General features: G+C 42.8%; 1 protein-coding gene across 2 annotated transcripts in view; it reads left to right on the top strand.

Moving 5' to 3' along the window:
• GAB1 (GRB2 associated binding protein 1) overlaps positions 1-18541 on the top strand; it is a 148011-nt gene that overhangs the window by 114239 nt on the left and 15231 nt on the right. For both annotated transcript variants that reach the window (XM_004708747.2, XM_004708746.2), the window contains exons 3-6: positions 3928-4150; positions 8311-8912; positions 10552-10637; positions 10825-11128. In XM_004708747.2, coding sequence (XP_004708804.1) covers positions 3928-4150; positions 8311-8912; positions 10552-10637; positions 10825-11128 — 1215 coding nt within the window. The remainder of the gene's footprint in view (positions 1-3927; positions 4151-8310; positions 8913-10551; positions 10638-10824; positions 11129-18541) is intronic.

The raw sequence follows: 18541 nt of genomic DNA, 5'->3' as shown, positions 1-18541 counted from the left end.
GGTTTCCAATGTCTTGTTCAGAATTAAAACTTGAACTGCACTATGCACTTGACCAGGCATCGCCTGTCTTGGGACGAGGAACAGGAAAAGTCCTGGCGAGCACAACCTGCAGGATTCCTTACCTGCTTCCTGAGCTCTCTGACCTCCCCACTGGCATGCTGCCTGGCTTCTTCTTAAACTCCACTCGAAAGTTAAGGATTTTCCGCGATCTTCTGAAACGTACCAGGGTTTATCCTGTTGCGTCAGGTCATGTCGAGTCATTTCTGACTCACAGTGACCCTGTGGACAACAGAAGGGAATGCTGCCTGGTCCCGCGCCTTCTTCACAGTTACTCTTAGGTTGGAGCCACTGTGTCAATCTAACTTGTCCATGGTCTTCCTCTTTTGCTGCCCCTTCACTTTACCAAGCTCAATGTCCTTCTCTACATACTGATCTCTCCTGACAACATGTTCAAAGTACGTGAGACGAAGTCGTTCCATCCTTGCATCTAGGAGCTTTCTGGCTGTACTTCTTCCAAGAGAGATTAGTTTGTTCTTTTGGTAGTCCATGGTCCTTTTAATATTCGTCATCTGCACCATAACTCAAATGCATTGATTATTCTTTGGTCTTCCTGATTCACTGTCCAACTTTCACATACATGTGAAGCAATTGAAAACACCATAGCTTGGGTCAGGCGCACCTGGTCTTCAAAGTGACGTCCTTGTTTTTCAGCACTTTAAAGAAGTCTTGTGCAACCACCCAGTGCGATCATGAGGTGTCATCAGGACCGGGTAATAGGCATCAGAAGACCCATAACAAATAAACAAACAAGCAAAAAAAAAAAACCCAACTAAAACATATTGTTGAGAACGAGGGGGATTTGAGCAAAGACCCAAAGCCCATCTGTAGACAATGGTACATTCCATCCCCCCACAGAGGGGTCACAGGGAAGGGATGAGTCAACCAGGGTGCAGTAAAGCACCAATGGAACACGCAGTATTCTTCTGGTTCCTGAGGCTTCCTCACCCCCCACTCTCATGACCCCAGTGCTGCTTCTCACTCTGGACTAGACCGGAGCACGTACACAGGAATAGATAAGAAATAAAGCTCACAGCACATGGAATCCAGGAATAGGAATGGGAGTAGTAATACCAGAAGGGTAGGAGGAAGGTGGGGGCGGAGGGAGAGGAAGGGAGGAAAGGGGAACCGATCTCTACTGTCCACACATAACCATACACCCCTCTCCAGGAGGAAGAACAACAGAAATCCTGGGAGAAGGGAGACAGCAGTCCGGGTGAATATGAAAATAATAATAATTTATAATCCATCTAGGGGCCACGAGGGTAGTATGGGGGAGGGAAAAAAAGAGGAGCTGATACCAAGGGCTCAATAAAAAGTACATGTCTAGAAAAGAACGATGTCAACATGTACAAATATGTCTGATACAGTTGATGTGTGGATTGTAATAAGAGTTGTAAGTGCCCCCAATAAAATGATCTTGTCATGAAAAATTTTAAAGCAGTCTTGTACAGTAGGTTTACCTAATGCACTGTGTCCTTTGATCTCTTGATCGCCGTTTCCATGAGCACTGATTATGGATCCAAGCAAGAGAAAATTCTTGACTACTTCAATCGTTTCTCCATTTATCGTGATGTTACTTATTGGTCTAGTTGTGAGGGTTTTAATATTCTTTACATTGAGTTGTGTTTATATTGAAGGCTGCATGAATACGTCCTGAAACTAGAGCATTGTGTTACATAATACCCGAAAGTTCCTTTTTCTGTTATCTCCTTCCTTTAATAAGACTTAATTAGTATTAACACCCAGAATAAGGTCTTGGAGCTTTATGAAGACTTGGCATTTCATGGAGCAGTATCATAAGATGTAAAAGGTTAATATTAACACAACTTCTATATACTGAGACCAAATTCTCTAACTGAAAGTTTTCTGACATAGAGGTCAAAGAGCCCTAGCTGCGTAGTGGATTACACATTGGGCCGCTATCAGCAAGGTCTTCAAGCCTCAGAAAGGGAGGCTTTCTGCTGCCAGAAAGATTTACAGCTTTGGAAACCCACAGGGGCAGTTCTGCTCAGTCCTATAGGCTCGCTGTGAAATGGCATTGACTTAGTGGCCATGAGTTTAGTAGCGACCACAAGGTCTCTAGGTAGAGCAAATGGTTTATACTTAACTGCTAACCTAAAGGATCATCCCGCTGTACCATGACAGAAATGTCCTGGTGGTTTGCTTCCCTAAGATCACAGCCCAGAAAGCACTAGGGAGCAGTTCTATTGTGTAACACATGGGGTCTCCGTGAGTCAGAAGTGACTAGATGGCAGCTAACAGCAACACGTGGTTAGCCAATTTCTTGTAGAGGGAATTCCAAGCTGCATACACATTTGAACGGCCTTGAAGATTTGAGTGCTTTCATTACTTAAAATTTGATGTAGAGAAAGTGATGCCTCTCTGCTGGGCGACTGAAACATTTATTGAACATTTACTACATGCAAGGCTTAGTGAAGCATAGGCATTCTGTAACCTTTTTGCTTGTCTTGAAAACAAACAGTTGGAGGTAGTCTGTGTTATGTAGCCATACTAAGATGTTAGTATTTAAGCGTTACTGTTAAGGTATGTACTTATTTCCCTGCCTAGGATGAAGAAATATAAAATGAGCTAAGCAAATTTGTTGTGTTGTATAGATGGATATTAAAATTCATTGCACATGATAGTCCCAAAAACACTTGGACTCATAGAGTCTAGAGCTCCTCCTTGGTGTTTTCTGTACATACACTCATACCACATTGAGGGTCTTTTATGTAATGTCTTGTTGAGAAGAAAAGCCTCCATTTCAGTTCAACCGCATCTTACTTTATGAAGAAACAATAAATAAATGTGTATATCCCTATATAAGCATTTCCTTGTTCTGCATTACATATAGCCTTATGTTCCTAATCCGATCACAGAGCAGTTTTCTCTTCTGGGCCCTTCAAATTATACTTGGTCAGTCATTTAACCAAGCCCTTGGTTATATCACTGGTCATTGGTTAGATCAGTGACCAAGGATAATTTTATTTGGGATTTAATGTCTAGGTTGTCAGGTTGTTTCTTTATAAACAACAGCAATTTTTTCCTCTTCTCAGAACATAGTAAATGCTTAATAATAACCCTCTTCATTTGTCAGTCCTTTTAAGTGAAGATTTTAGAGAAACCCATGAATGGCAAAGGAGGCTGTGAGTGAAGAAAGAGTCATGCCTTAAAGCAGGGGTCCTCAAATCTTTTTTAAACAGGGGGCCAATTCACTGTCCCTCAGACCCGTTGGAGGTCCGGACTATAGTTAAAAAAAAAAACTATGAACAAATTCCTATACACACTGCACATATCTTATTTTGAAGTAAAAAACAAACGGGGCAAAAACACCCGGCGGGCCGGATAAGTGTCCTCGGCGGGCCGCAGTTTGAGGACCCTGCCTTAAAGTCTTTTTCCTTGAACTTGAGTATCGGTCTGCCTAGTCTGCTGAGGAGTAGAAAGCGAAAGAATGAACAGCAAAATAAACATATACAACTTTGACCCTGGTACCCACCGCACCAAGGGGCTATAGAAGCCACATAATAAAATGGGTCTCCTTGAAAACTTGGCTTGACTTAGAAACCATTTATTTATTATCATAGAAGAAGATTGATCCAGGAAGGGTTAACCATGCTTCTTTTTTTTTAAGCCTCTAGCATGGAGAACTGAACCTGCTCTTCAAATCTCTGTGCCAAGGGTCAGTTATTTCTTTACATAGGTTGCCAGTTAGCTAATCATTTGTCTTAAGTGTGACATTACCGTGTAATATTCTGGTTTTGTGTGTTTAAACAGTTTATCTACAAACTTCAAAAGTTTTGAGGGGTTTTGATTTTAAAAAGGTCTTGAAATAGGAGAGACTGTCATAGTGTAACTTTCCCATTGCAGATGCTGTGAAGCCACCTGGCCCCTCCTTGCAAGCAGCTGATTTACCTTTAGCTATAAATACAGCACCACCCTGCACACTGATGGAGCCAGCCTCTGCTATTCTACCTCCTCCCTACCAGATAATTAACCTTCCACAGCACCTGGAGCCTCTTGGCATCCAGGAGGATCCTCAAGACTACCTCTTGCTAATCAACTGTCAAAGCAAGAAGCCTGAACCCATGAGGTAAGTCACATGTGTGTATGTGTGCATGCGTGTGTGTCTGTGTAAGTTTAAGAATCCCACTTTAAGCCATCTGCAGAGGTTTATCTTTCTGGTTTGCATTCTTCCATGATGATTTTTGATATTCAGGAGATTTTTATCGAAAGCATCCAGTCTCTGCCATCTTTGACCAAGGAACCATTTAATCCACAAGGCTCCTTGGGAATTCTGTCTATACGTTCATAGTCTTGGTTACAGACTTGACAGTCTTACTTGCTTAACACAGTTCACTGGTTTCTAAATGGTGATCTTGCTCCATTTCTTATGTGATTGTAAACCAGCCAAGGGTCACCTTTGGTTTCTGAAGAAGGCGAGGACTATCTACTACTAGAAGATTTTGAAAGCAAAACGATTCCATTGCAGTGAGTGTGTTGTTTTGGATCTGTGTGAGAAATTACTCATATAGGTAAAATCCCAATATAGCAAATTCGATGGACTGTAGTGATGATAATGAAAGTTGATAAATACATGGCTAAAAACCGCCTTTCAGGCCTCCCTACCCAGCAGTGAAGCACTCGAGCTTTACTTTTACAGAGCACTAAGGAAGAGGAAGTATGTGGAATTCAGTGCATGGCCGGAAGAGTCATAATTCTTTCCCAAATCCTCAGTTTTCCTGTCACTTTCCAGGCTGGTGTCACATCCCTCCTCTTCTAACATATACAGTGTTTTAATTCGATCATTCTGGTCCTCTAATGTTGGATGCTTGAAGTGACAAGAGGGAGCTGGAGCGCAGTGTTGCTGTGTGAGGAGTGAGAGGCCCGTCTCTGCCATCAAGAGCGATGTGGTGGTAAAACCACGGAGTTCTGTGACTCAGAGACGTCACTGGTTACCTGGTACTTCATGGGACTTTGCAGAATAAACAGGAGAGTGCTATGTGCCTAATAAACGTGAAAGATGTTTCTAAGCAGGAGGTTATAAGATATAAAATATCTTTATGAGAAAAACAATTATTTTTCATGCAGAAAAAGTTACTATTACATGGGCTAGGCACAGACAAAGCACTTATTCAAAATGATACATTTATAATTTGCTAAGATCCACAGGTATTCCAAAGATGGGCTTTTAGGTATTTGTTGTAATGGGATTTTACCTGTAAGAACAAAGAATAATTACATAAATCAGCACTAGTTAATCTCAGATTCTAATTTGATTTTGTCTGTGTGCTGTGATAATTTAAAACTGTACACTTGCAACTCTGTAAGCTGTGCTACTAACTTTTTACTTTATGGAACTTTGAAATTGCTTTTCAATGTCCAGTTTTTCAAAATCAACAGCTAAGTGACATTTTTTCAGTATCTTTTTTTATTTTTGTATCTTATCTTCCAGTGATATACTGGTACCACAGCTTTCTGTTGTAATTGAAGAAATTACCATATATACTTGAGTATAAGCAGACCCAAATATCAGCCGAGGCACCTAATTTTACCGCAAGAACTGCTGAAAAATTTGGCATATCCACGAGTATATACGGTATGCTGAAAATCATTGCTGAGCTGTGTTCTGCAGAAGTGAACACGGAATAACAAATACCTATAACTCAAAAACTCCCTGCCATCGAGTTGATTCCAGCTCATAGAGACGCGCTAGGACAGAGTGGAACTGCCCCTGTGGGTTTCTGAGACTGAATCTGTGCAGGAGTAGAAAGCCTCGTCTGTATCCCGCCGAGGGGCTGGCGGCTTCAAACTCCTGACTCTGTGGTTAGCAGCCTAACATGTAACCCACTATGCCACGAAGTCTCTGAAATACCTGTAAAGTACCTACTGTTTGCCCACCATTTTGCTAGATGCTGTGGAAGTCCCAACGAATTATGTTCATATTAGATAGCATCCCTTCAAATAAAGTTGCCTTCAGAGTATAGAAGCAAATTTTAGGAAGTCAAAGTCTATCAAACATAAGTATTTATAGAATTAAGTCAACTATTATAAGAGTTGCCCTGCAAACTCTTGTTCATCCTACATGACTCCCCTCAGTCATGTGCTCCTCTAGGAACCAGTCTTCAGACTTCTAGGATGGAATAAATATCACCACCACCACCACCACCACCCCATTGCTTTAAGCCCTGGAAGTGAAGTTACTTATGCATTAGGCTAATAAAGCAAGATCTACAACACAGCCTGCCAAGCACTCCTTGAAGAAAGGGTGCGGCTGTCTGTTTCTGTACAGATTGGCAGCCTCCGAGTCCTGCAGAGGCTGTGAGTCAGAATTAACTCAATGGCAGTAGGTTTGGGTTTCCATAGCATGCTGGTCAGCCTCCACGTCGCAATCATAGTAGTGGAAATGGCTTGATATTTTTGTGTGCTCACCACTACATTGTAAACTAGCCAAGGACACTGAAAATCATTGCTCGGCTGTGTTCTGCACTTATTACTCCTTATACCTCTAGCCACTCTTAACTTGCATGTTTGAATAAATAAAGTGCAGAATTTAGATGTGCCGAGGTGCTTGACGCACTCCAAGATGAGATGGTGCAAATATTTTTAAGACAGAGAATATGGCATAGGAGTAATGGGCTTCGAATTCACGCCGAATTGGTCAGAGGTAGGAGAATGCCATTAGTAATTTGAAAAGGAGAGGTAGGAATGGGGGTGGTAGGGTGATAGGGATGAGATAACAAAGGGGAAAGTCTTCCTGGAGCAAAGGGTTTGTTTCTGTGAATAGTGGGAAATAAGATGAGACAACAAAGTTAGAACTGAATTATTAGTTGTCTCAATACACAGTGAAGCACTGTGTGGTCCTCATGTAGTCCCCGCTACTTATATGGACCCTTCATAGGTTTTTCTCGGAGTAGATGAGTGATATGAAAATTGTTTTGAAAATATTGATCTTATAACAGCATACGTAGTACCAGGAATAGGGATGTGATGAAGTCAACTAATTTATATAAATCTCAGCAAAGACATTGGGCTGAATGTGAGGTAGTGATGGTGGCAATAGGGTTGGGGCCACCAAGACCTGGGCAGGAAGTCAAGTAAAGTGCATTTGGGGTGGGGCACTTCAGGCAAAGCAGAAACGCCCTCTAAGCAGCTTGAAAATCTAGAAACCAAGAGTTTGGTGTGAAGAAGGGAGTTGTGATCCTTCAGTGGAAGATGAAGTTAAGGCAAACGTGAGAAAGGATTTGGGGACTGAGCCAGGAGGAGAGGAAAGAAAGAGCCAGTTAGCTGAGGCACAGGAGTAACCGGAGGGGAGAAGCGGTATCTGAGGACCACAGCATGGGTTCTCTGATCCCAGTGGGAGCAAGTTGAATGAACGAACGAACGCATGCGACACCCAGCACCAGCTATCGCTCAGAAACCAAAATAGCTCCAGAAGTAGAGAGTTTAAATTTCCACAAGACTATGAAAAGCATGCATAGGTAGTGGAGTTTATCTTCATATTAAAGAAGTATGAGTTAAAAAAAAAAAAGTATGAGTTGCTGATATCTTTAGTGTCACTTTGGCTTATGCCCAATTTTGTGATGTCCTGAAATGTGAAGATTGAAAAGGTATGCAAAGCATAAACTATTCTCCAGGATGATTTCTCAAGAATAATTATTGCTCAAATTGGTCAAATCTGCTTTCTATTTTGATCCTCTTTGTCATAGAGGCTAAATGCTTTTGTTTTGTTTTTTTAATGAGTAGAAAGGAATATATCTTACTAAGCTGCCACCTCCATCTAGGTCGCCATGAAATGGTTTAATACCGTGGTGTCACTTAGTTTTACAGAACAATGAGGTTACCGATGGCGGGCGAAGGAACAAATGTAGAAATCGGACTGCCACTGGGTTTCTGGCTGCTTTTCAGAGGAAAACTCTTCTGTGCCTTAATCATTTACCTTTCTGACAGTTTTGTATCTAATCCCAGTGCTTTGGAAATGGCGGTTTTAAGTGTGGATTTAATAGAGGAGTTAAGAGTATGAAGAGATAGGAGATAGGAATTATTGTTGACTCTGTTGTAGCGGTTATGTTGTCTGGTGTACAATCATGAAAGCAGAAACGAAAAAAAATGTGCTTGGAATCTACAGATCATACTCTAAAAAGCCATGTGTTTTTTATTGCTATGCTATAAATACATTTATTGAAATGCAATTTCAACATTTTTATCATACTCAACTTTTTCCCCCTCTCCTTATGACCATCTTGATTTTAGAACACATGCTGACTCGGCAAAATCCTCCTCGTCGGAAACAGACTGCAACGACAATGTCCCTTCTCATAAAAACGCCGCTTCTTCCCAGAGCAAGCATGGGGTGAATGGCTTTTTTCAGCAGCAGATGATGTACGACTGTCCCCCGTCACGTGCTGCATCTGTCACTGTAGACTCCAGCCTTTATAACCTGCCCAGGAGCTATTCCCAGGATGTTTTACCAAAGGTGTCTCCATCGAGTACTGAAGCCGATGGAGAACTCTATGTCTTTAACACCCCATCTGGGACGTCGAGTGTAGAGACTCAGATGAGGCATGTATCTATTAGTTACGACATTCCTCCAACGCCCGGGAACACCTACCAGATCCCCCGAACATTTCCAGAAGGAACCTTGGGACAGACGTCCAAGCTAGAAACTATTCCAGATATTCCTCCACCTCGGCCACCAAAACCGCATCCCGCGTATGACCGGTCTCCTGTGGAAACGGGCAGCATCACCCGCACGGCCTCCGACACGGACAGCAGTTACTGCATTCCTGCAGCAGGAGCGCAGCCATCACGGAGCCATACCATTTCCACTGTGGAGCTAAACAGATTGCGGAAAGGTCAGCTCTGGTGGGCATATGTATCGTCTCTCAGATTTCATGATCGGGAGTCAGTTGTTCGCAGTATTTGTTGTACTGTGCCTAGTGGGATGGTAAATGATGGTCCTCTCCTCCTTACACTCCCCCACTCCTACCTCCGTGGTGGAGTCGCCTGCTCATATAGCAATGACACTAGTTTCAGGAAGTCTCCGGAAGAGAAGGCAAGTGTGCACGAATGAATGCCTGTGCGTGCTCTGCTGCAAAGAGGAAAAAGTGGGGTTTTTTTCACCTCTGAACACGAATGACCTTCAAAATGTCTTCCTCGCTCCCACTTGCTGTATTTCCTGGACGAGGCAGAGGAGCAGGAAATGGACCAGCCACCAAGCACCCGGGGTTACAGCCTTTCCTGTATCTGTGTCAATACGGACACCTCTCTGTCACATCTGTTGTGTTTCCTTCCTTCCTGTAAGGGCCGTTTTCTCATGGAGCCTGACAAGCAGTGTTCAGTTCCGCCCAGGCCATGGTATTTTTTGTTGGTTTGCTTTTAGTTTTATGTGTGGAATCTCCCTTCCCAATTGTCTCTAGCCACTTCCAGAACTGCTGCAGTTGAACATGATTTTCCTAAACAGTCTCCCAAAGACCGCCACCAAACGTTACATACTGTGAAAGGAGCGAGCTGGGGCTGGGTTGTTCTCTGAGATTCTTAAATTCCTAATATGAAAAAGCCAACGTTTTAAAACGTTTCTCTAAAATCTCTTGGTGCGTTTTGCAATAGGATTATCGCATCCAGAAGAATGTAAAAAGTTTTGTTGTTGTTGGCTTGTTTGGGGAGGAGGTAGGAGTTTTTGTTGTTGTTGTTTGGTTTGGTTTGTTTCATGAAGAATTGGGTAAACGTTTACAGAGCAGATCTTGGCTTTATAGCCGGCAGTTCATGCACGTCCTGGTTCAGCCCATCTGTTGCGATCCTCTTCCGTGTGCGCTCATTTCTCCCACTTCCTCTCCGTGTGCCCTGCCTCCGTTCCTCCTCCTCTCCTAACCCTCCAGACGCCGTCCTTTTGATCTGAAATAGTTCATTATTCGGATGCAGGGGTGAGTTTAGTCTCAGGCCTGAAGGGTAAAGGCCATATCCTTTGACATCCCACCAATCTCTATCCAACTAATAAACCTGATCTCTTTTATAATTTCCAATTTTGAAATCTTCATGAACTTGAAGATTTAAGACACCATGAGTGGAACTTATATTGATATTTATTTAGCTATTCATTACTATTTTCTAATTCTCTTCTTGAAGTACGTGAAAAACTTGGTTAGGAGGGTTTTTTCCCCCCAAGGTTCTGCAAAAGATGAAAAAATAGAGGTATTTCTCTCCATCTTCTGATAACCCTATCTTGTTCCAGGCCTATGCATTTACTCACTGTTGTAATCATATACTGGTATTGGTTAGCTTAGGCGTATCTGTGCTCAGTTTACCAATTGAGGATACTGTTGTGTGAGCTGTGAACGTTCCTTTAGAAGTGTGTGTGTGTGTGTGTGTGTGTGTGTAAGAGATTGAGCTATTGTGTGTGGGAAATGAGGGAGAACTCTTAGGCTGCCGTTCCTCCCTCACCCTAAAACCCGACAAAGATGGGAAGAAATGGTGATGGTTTGTTCTCTGTTTTAGATGCCAGCTCTCAAGACTGCTATGATATTCCACGCACATTTCCAAGTGACCGCTCTAGTTCGCTGGAAGGCTTCCACAACCACTTTGTAAGTATAATCTCCTTTGGCACCCTGAATTGTACACTGTTGTCAGAACCTGCTGTTAGCACCCTGCGACCAAGGAGACCTTGAAAGAACAGTACCCTCCTGTCCATGGGAGTTGGTGTGACTTGCGTGTGTGTTTGCCCATTTAACAACAGTGGTTGTTTCTTAAAAGAAATATCTATGTTTTTAGAAAATAAAAAATGTGTTTACCGTGGGAAGTGTATCAAGCGAGGAACTGGATGAAAATTATGTCCCTATGAATCCCAACTCGCCTCCGCGGCAACACTCCAGCAGTTTCACAGAACCCAGTCAGGAAGCCAACTATGTACCCATGACACCGGGGACATTCGACTTCCCTTCCCTCGGAATGCAAGTGCCTCCTCCTGCTCATATGGGCTTCAGGTCCAGCCCCAAGACCCCTCCAAGAAGACCAGTGCCTGTTGCAGACTGTGAACCACCCCCCGTGGACAGAAACCTCAAGCCAGACAGAAAAGGTAAGGAGAGCATAGAGTCAAGAAAGGATCCGGGTGCCCATTTATATCCACATGTAAATGTCCTGAGGTCCAGGATGGCATTGGAGGGAGGGATTCTGAAGTATTTCAGAGTACCTGAGTAGAGCAGTGTTGCTATTTATAGGTTAACAATGATCATGTTACAGGTTGATGCCCAGGTGAGGTTTAGGTCCCCTATCTCTAGAACAGAGGTTACAAACTAGCCCCACAGGAATTGGTGGGCAACAGGAGAAATTAAGGAAAAATGGACACTTGCCCCATCTACACGGGGCACCAACTACTGGCCTCCAGTCCTTTGTTGGTTTGTGAAAATATAAGGTCATAGTTTGTGAAAATAAAAGAACTGGTATTTAAACAGCAGCCAGCCATTTGCACTTTATATGTGTTATTTCTTGATTGTGTACGTTCCGTGAGAGCAGCGCCGACCAGGGCAAGGCTTTGTTCTCTTGTACACAAGGTCGTGACAATTTGGGACCCACTCTGTGGCACCCAGCCACATGGACCTGTTTATTCTTTCCATTCTGCCGGTCTAACAACTCCTTTAACATTATCCCACCCTCGCCTCGAGGCCAGCAGTGGGAACCCCCCCCGCAGCTCCCATAAATAGTTACAGTCTCAGAAACCCGAAGGGGCAGTGCTAGCCTGTCCAAGAGGGTCGCTATGAGTCGATTGACTCCGTGGCAGGGAGTGTTTGGTATACTGCGGTTTGAGTAAGTGCTTCTCGCCTCTCCGTCCATCCCGGCTTTCGTAGGTAACAGTTCATTGTAAAGAAGTGTGCTCTGTTAAGAACTCAGTGGCAAAGAAACGTTCCACCCAAGTTGATAATACATACCCAGGCTGCTCAAAGTTGGGGTTGCAATAGTTAAAACGCAGACTGCACGCTGCGTTGTGGCATGCTGTTGGCGTGGCTTCCTCGTGAGAACCAAGGAAATGAGTGTCCTGCCTGTGTGAAGAGTGGGGCAATTTCTGGCTCACCACAGGGGCCTCCGCATTTGAAAAGTCTCATGCTGGATTCGCTTTTGACGAACCTGTCTTGATTGTACACATTCTCATTAACCTAGATAATTACTGTTGGTTCTAACTATATTCCAGTTGTGGGGAACAGAGCCTGAGACTCACCCAGAATATCTTAGGAAAAAAGATTCTTTTGTATTTTGAGCAAAGACACAGAGCACAGAAACTACCTAGTTCTTGGGAGCGAAGGAGATTCTAGGGGACTCCTTTTATAACCTGCTCATTCTCTCTCCTGCTATTTCCTCTCTCCGTCTGTGTTTCGCTCCCATGGCAGGTCCTTGCATCGCTTTGATCTCTCACTGCCAGTTTGCATCCTCTTTCCTCCCTTCTTTTTTCCCGTCTGGTCTGTAACCCCTTCTTTAAATGGCTTCTTCCTCCCAAGAGCTCTGGCCTTTGATGCTTCTCTGTGGCCTTGGTTCAGCCTCTTGGCTGCTTTCTGTGTGCTCAGGCAGCATTGTCGTCTGCTGCTAATTGCCTCATTCATTATTTACTCGTTTCAGATTGCTACAAGAGAATTTGACTAGTCCAGTTTGTCTTTCACACCAGGCTGCGTGATTGACAGTAGGCCAAGCCACAGACTGCCTGCTCTTGAGTCAGGCACTTACCTTTGGTCTAAACTGCTCGGTAGACAATTCTGTGTGACACCCACAGCCACCAGACAGCCCAGGCAGAAGGCGGTGTTCAGGGGTGGTTCTCAGAGAAAGCTTGTGTGTGTGTCACTGGTTTTTCACTTGATCATTTTTCTCCTTCCGTGTTCCTTTGATCTTCATTTGCCATTCAGTATGTGTTGGTCATTATTAGTCAGTTTGATTTTTGCATGCAATGTACAAAGGTATGTCTGGACATGGTAGGTTTATGATTCTGTTCACAGAGCACTGGAGAGTTTAAAATACGAGTGTGCGAGTGCTTTGAATGACTGACATATCTCTTTCACTGCTCAGTGCCTGCTTTCCATAGTCTCCTGTGATTAGAGCATGTTAGTGATGGATCACTGTTCTTGAACCCGGGACTTAGCTGTTTTATATCATGGAGGAAGGAATGGGCATTCCACTGATGAGGCATTAGCCACAGAAACCTTATAAATAGCCACAAAACTGGTCAAGTACAAAGAGGATGAGCCCCTCAGGTTGAAAGGCGCTCAACATTCGACGAATAGAGCTGCCTCCTCGGAGTAGACTCCACGTTAATGATGTGGAGGGAGCAATGCTTTTGAGGCTCTCATTTGCTGGTAATGCATGACACAAAAATAAGAAGCAACTGTAAACACCCATGAATAATCAGAACGTAGAATGTACAAAATGTGAATGTCAGAAAATTAGAAGTTGTGAAAAAGGAAATGGGCTGCTTGAGGATAGCTATTGTAGGTACTTGTGAACTTCAATTGACTGATTTGCACTGGCTATTTTGAGTCATAACCATATGGTCCACTGTACTAGATAAGTTGCAGAAGAACAGCATTGCATTCGTGCAAAAAGTGCTGTCAAGATGCATCCTAACACACAGTGATAACAGCTAGGGCAATAGCCCTACACCTGCAATGAAGACCAGTTATTATGACTTACTCTTCAGATGTACACAAATGTGGAGGATGAAGAAATTAAACATGTTTACCAGGTTCTGCAATGTGAAGTTGATCGAGCAAGCAAGCCAGTAGCAGTCAAGAGGTCAAAAGACACATTACATTGGGTAAATCTGCTGCCCAAGACCTCTTTAAAGTATTGAAAAACAAGGCTGTTACTTTGAGGACCAAGGTGTGTCTCACCCAGGCCATTTTAAATTGCCTCGTACACATGTGAGAGTTAGATAATGAATAAGGAAGACCTGAGAAAAATAGATGTATTTGCATGGTGGTGTTGGAGAAGAATGTTGAAAATCCCACGGACTGCTGAAAGGACAAACCAATCTGTCTTCTCAGAAGTACCACCAGAGCTCCTTGGTGGCAAGGGTGGGGGAGTTCATCTTTCTTACTTTGGACCTGTTGTCAGGAGAGACCAGTCCCTGGAGAAGGACATCATGTTGGGTAAAGGAGAGTGGCAGTGAGAGAGAGGAGGGGCCTCAAGGAGATGGGTTGTCGCTGTGTCTGCAACAACGGGCTGGAGCATAGAAACAGCGGTGAGGGTAGCGCAGGCCAGGCCAGACCTGGCTGTGCGTAAGGTCTCTCTGAGTCGGAAAGAACTCAGTGGTACCTAACAACAACAGAAGAAGCGGCAACTGGTCATCTCGCTTACTTGGACATGTTGTCAGGAGGGATCGATCTCTGGAAAAAAGTAACAAACTTGCGAAATTAACGGACTTGTTCAAAGAGGAAGACCCTCAACCAGAAGGACTGACCTCGTGGCCACAACGTTGGGCTCAAACATAGCAGTGATTGTGAAGATGGCAGAGGACCAGGCAGGGTTTCACTCTGTTGTACCTCAGACTTGCTCCGAGTTACAGCTGACACAAGAACACCAAACAACAGTACTGCAGGAACAGACAAGACTAAGACAACCCTCCGTACTTTGGATTTCTGTTTCCCTCCTCATATGCTATATTAGACTGTTGTTTTTGTTTGACTTTTAATGCTGTGTGGAACATAAATGCTGAATTCAGTTTTAGCGGACATTAAGGGAAACAGTGCTAACAAACTGCCTAGGTAGTACAGCACATTTCAGTACAGAGTCTGCTGTGACTCTCGCCCTAAAATCAACCCTAAGCTTTGCTTAGGTTGTTCATGTACATTTTATAAATGTACTGTTAAAAAGGTCACTGCTATTATAAATAAATAAATATATATTTATTTATATACATATAAATATATATACTATGGAAAGATAAATTTTTAAACAAGGAGGATTATGGAAAATTTTGAGAAGACTTGTCAGGCACCGCAGTATCATGCCCCTGGATCCACACGTCTGATTCTGCCTCGTAGATGCTCCCTGAGATCATGTGACGGCTTTGAAAATCACTTAATTCACATTGTAGGCATCTCAAAACCACTGGCATTTTACATTTTATCTTGATGGTGAACAACAAGAGATAACCATCCTTCGCTATTTAATTCAGTGGAGCTTTTTTAGAGGGTTTCCTCTGTGCTTAACCTCTGTTTAGAGGGGCTTCAGTAAGTTCAAAGAGAAAATTGCATTATCTCTGCCTAATTTTCCCAAGAACTTTTAAAAACCCCTTCATATTTGGTAAGATGAAGCAAGGCAAAATGCTATCTTTTATCTTCCAATTTGAAGTCCTTAAAATTTGGGTAGGGGAACTTAATGTATGCAAAAGAACAATGGAAATACTCTGCTAAGAATAATTACAACAGGGAATAAAGATGTGTGGGTGAGATCATGAACCTTAAGGCTGGGTTCAAATTCCACTTCTTCCTTTCTTTACCAGTGTGACTCAGGGCAAGTTACCATATATACGCGAGGATAAGCCGAGTTTTTCAGCCCCTTTTTTATGCCATATTTGTGGTAAAATTGGGTATCTCGGCTGATATTCGGGTCAACTTATACTTGAGTATATATGGTATATAACCTCTCCAAGTCTCAACCCCATAGGTAAAATCAATGAAATCTGTTTTAATTGTACCTGCCTCAGAGGGTTGGAATGAGGATTGAATGAGTTGTTAGAATGCCTACCATATAATAAGCCCTCAATTGATATTAATTATTTAAGTATAGTGGTAGTTCTCAAGAAAGTTTTTGGGAATGTATTCGTGCTTGAGCTTTGTGTAGACATTTTAGACATGAGTTAGAGAATAGATGAAATATATTGGTGATAAAAGAATAAAGGGGAAAGCATGTGCTTAATTGTGGGCCATCAAGGAATTTCCAACTCATAGCACCCCTATATCACAGAGTAGAACGGCCCCACACACTTTCCTGGGATATAAATCCTTTTTTCTTCCTTTCTTTTTAACAGTTTGATTTGCATATAATTCACATGTCATGTAATTTGTTATAGGTCAGTCATATCAAGAGGAACTGTACAGTCATCACCACAGGAAGCCACAGATCTCTTCTCCTATAGACCCACTGGGTAGGAGATGAGAAGTTTGCACCACCAATCTCTCACTTAGTGAGCAAGCACGTAACCGTGGCACTGCCAGCTCTCCGTAAGAAGCTGTGGTGGGGAAACAGATAAGAGGATGGTCTAACCAGATCAGAGCACAATTCAGAAGGAGCAAATTACATAAAAAACCCAAAGCATCTGTACCTCAGTCTGTGGTACCGTCAGTACTTTCCAAGACTGCTCCAAATTACCAATGGAGATTCTGTTAATATCTGTAGCAGCATCACTGACTGTCTTGAATTGTAATTCATTGAGATTTGGAATTACCTGGTACCACGTGGTGCTCCTTGGATGCAGTCTGGCCTGTAACTGCTTCTCACTGTTATTGTCATGTCCTTTCAGTCTGCAGAGCATTCTCCTAGATGGAGAAGACTAAAGCAAGAGAGGAGTTGAATTGCTCTTGGTTTTCTATTAAAATTATTCTCTCTACCTTCCCAGGAAATGTATTTGTTCATGCACTGCTTTTCTTCCTCAAGGCATAGGTTTTTAAAGATCCTCCTTCATTATTTTTCATAAGCTTCTGGTCCTTTAGAGGTTTAGTTGTCCAGCTAGCATTTATACAGGCATGAGTAATCTTCTTAATGACCTTAGTGGTCTCCTCTTTCCATATTAGTGCTTAAATTCAAAGCTTTTTTGTTGTTGTTGTTGCCGCTTGGTACATCCTTAGCTTTTGAAGGACAAATCTAGTGGATCAAAGGAAATGGTTATTAACAATAAAATAACCCTGAGGTTTTTTGCCTAAGGAGCCAGGAAATGGTGCCATTGCTGCAGCTGTGGAAGGTGACAACTGTAAGGTGACCAGACATCCCGCTTTGGGCGGGATAGTCCCGATTTTTAACAATTTTTTCCCACATCCCGCGGCGTTTTAAAACAGTCCCAATTTTTGGAAAGAACGCATGACAAGCTAGGGTATACAGTTTTCGGCTGCCATGTGACTATTTCGCCAGGTTATGAGTTTTATCAATGGTGTCCCGCTTTACCAATGTTAAAATCTGGTCACCTTAGACGAATGGCACTGGTTTGGAGGTTAGATGGGGGCAGTTTGATTTCACTGATTAGAGGGATAATTGGCATAAACTGTCAAGCTAGTGAAAAGGCCTTTGAAACTAGAAAACATAGTTAAGATAGCAGGGACCTGTAAAATTAAATGCACAAAATGACCATTGTGGAATACCCACAGTTAGAAAATCAGAATTTTGCTAAAGAACTAATGAAAATGAATCTTCCCCCAAAAAAGATTTGGACTGAGGACACACTGGCCAAAATCAAACATCCAAGTCAATACAGTGCCTCCACAAACAGCATCCGGGTGTTCAGCATAATATCAGCTGTCCATGAGATGTAATAAGTGCATTTATTTTCTCTGGTTGAGTTTCTTAGTTTGTGATCGTAGCAGAAGCAGGCAATGAAATCTGGAAACTGAGAGAAGTGGAGACTAACAAATATTCCTACTCATAAACGCTGAGTTTCCTAAGAATCCCTATTTCCCAAGAAGAATATAACATACCACATCAGAAACCTTCAGTCAGTCAGTTGTTGGCCTCAGCAAACCCCTTTACTTCTTTGTTTTTCTGAGGCTAGCTGATCCAGAATTTGAAGAGACTGGATGTGATCGCTAAGGCTCTTTGAGCTCTAAATGAATGTGGTTTTCTCACACTAGAACTACCCTCTACCTACTTTTTTTGGAAAAGCAGTATGCTGTTCGGGGGTGTTTAATAAGCGTATCTCTTCTTTCATTTTAGAAACAGTAGTCTGCCGGGGCAGGTGCCGCGTTGATGAAGTTTTAAGGTCATGGCCCAGATATATTCTAGGGCTGATTCACTTCTGAGTAAACTCAATGGAGTTGATTGCCCAACTTAGAAAGTTGGACAATTAGAGGATTCTCTTTTTATAAGCTCAGAAAATCACATTTTAGGACATCTTTAATAGGTTTGGGTGGATAAGGTGATGGAGTCAGTGTGACTAATAGCAGCCCTGTAGGACAGGGTAGAACTCCCCTTTCAGTTTCCGAGACTGTAACAGTTTGCAGGAGTAGAAAGCCCGTTTTTCTCCTGCAGAGTGGGTGGTAGTTTCAAACTAGGGGCCTTTCGGATCACAGACTCACGTGTGAACCATTCACCACCAGGGCTGATAAAGTGCTAGATGTCAGCATTTAACCAGCAAGTTCTAATTTTACTATCAAAGAGATGTTGGTGCAACTCTGTAACTGCCAAGTGAAAAGGAACATGTGATGCCGTAACAATGTTGTTGTGTGCCATCGGGTTGATTCCCACTCAGCGACCACATGGGGCAAGGTAAACTGCTTTGTGAGGTTTCCCAGGTGAATCA

Source organism: Echinops telfairi, unplaced genomic scaffold (genome assembly GCF_000313985.2).
Source record: "Echinops telfairi isolate 266 unplaced genomic scaffold, ASM31398v2 ScPeMD7_5868;HRSCAF=6743_0, whole genome shotgun sequence".
NCBI lineage: Eukaryota > Metazoa > Chordata > Mammalia > Afrosoricida > Tenrecidae > Echinops > Echinops telfairi.
This window is presented reverse-complemented; position numbering and strand designations above follow the sequence as displayed.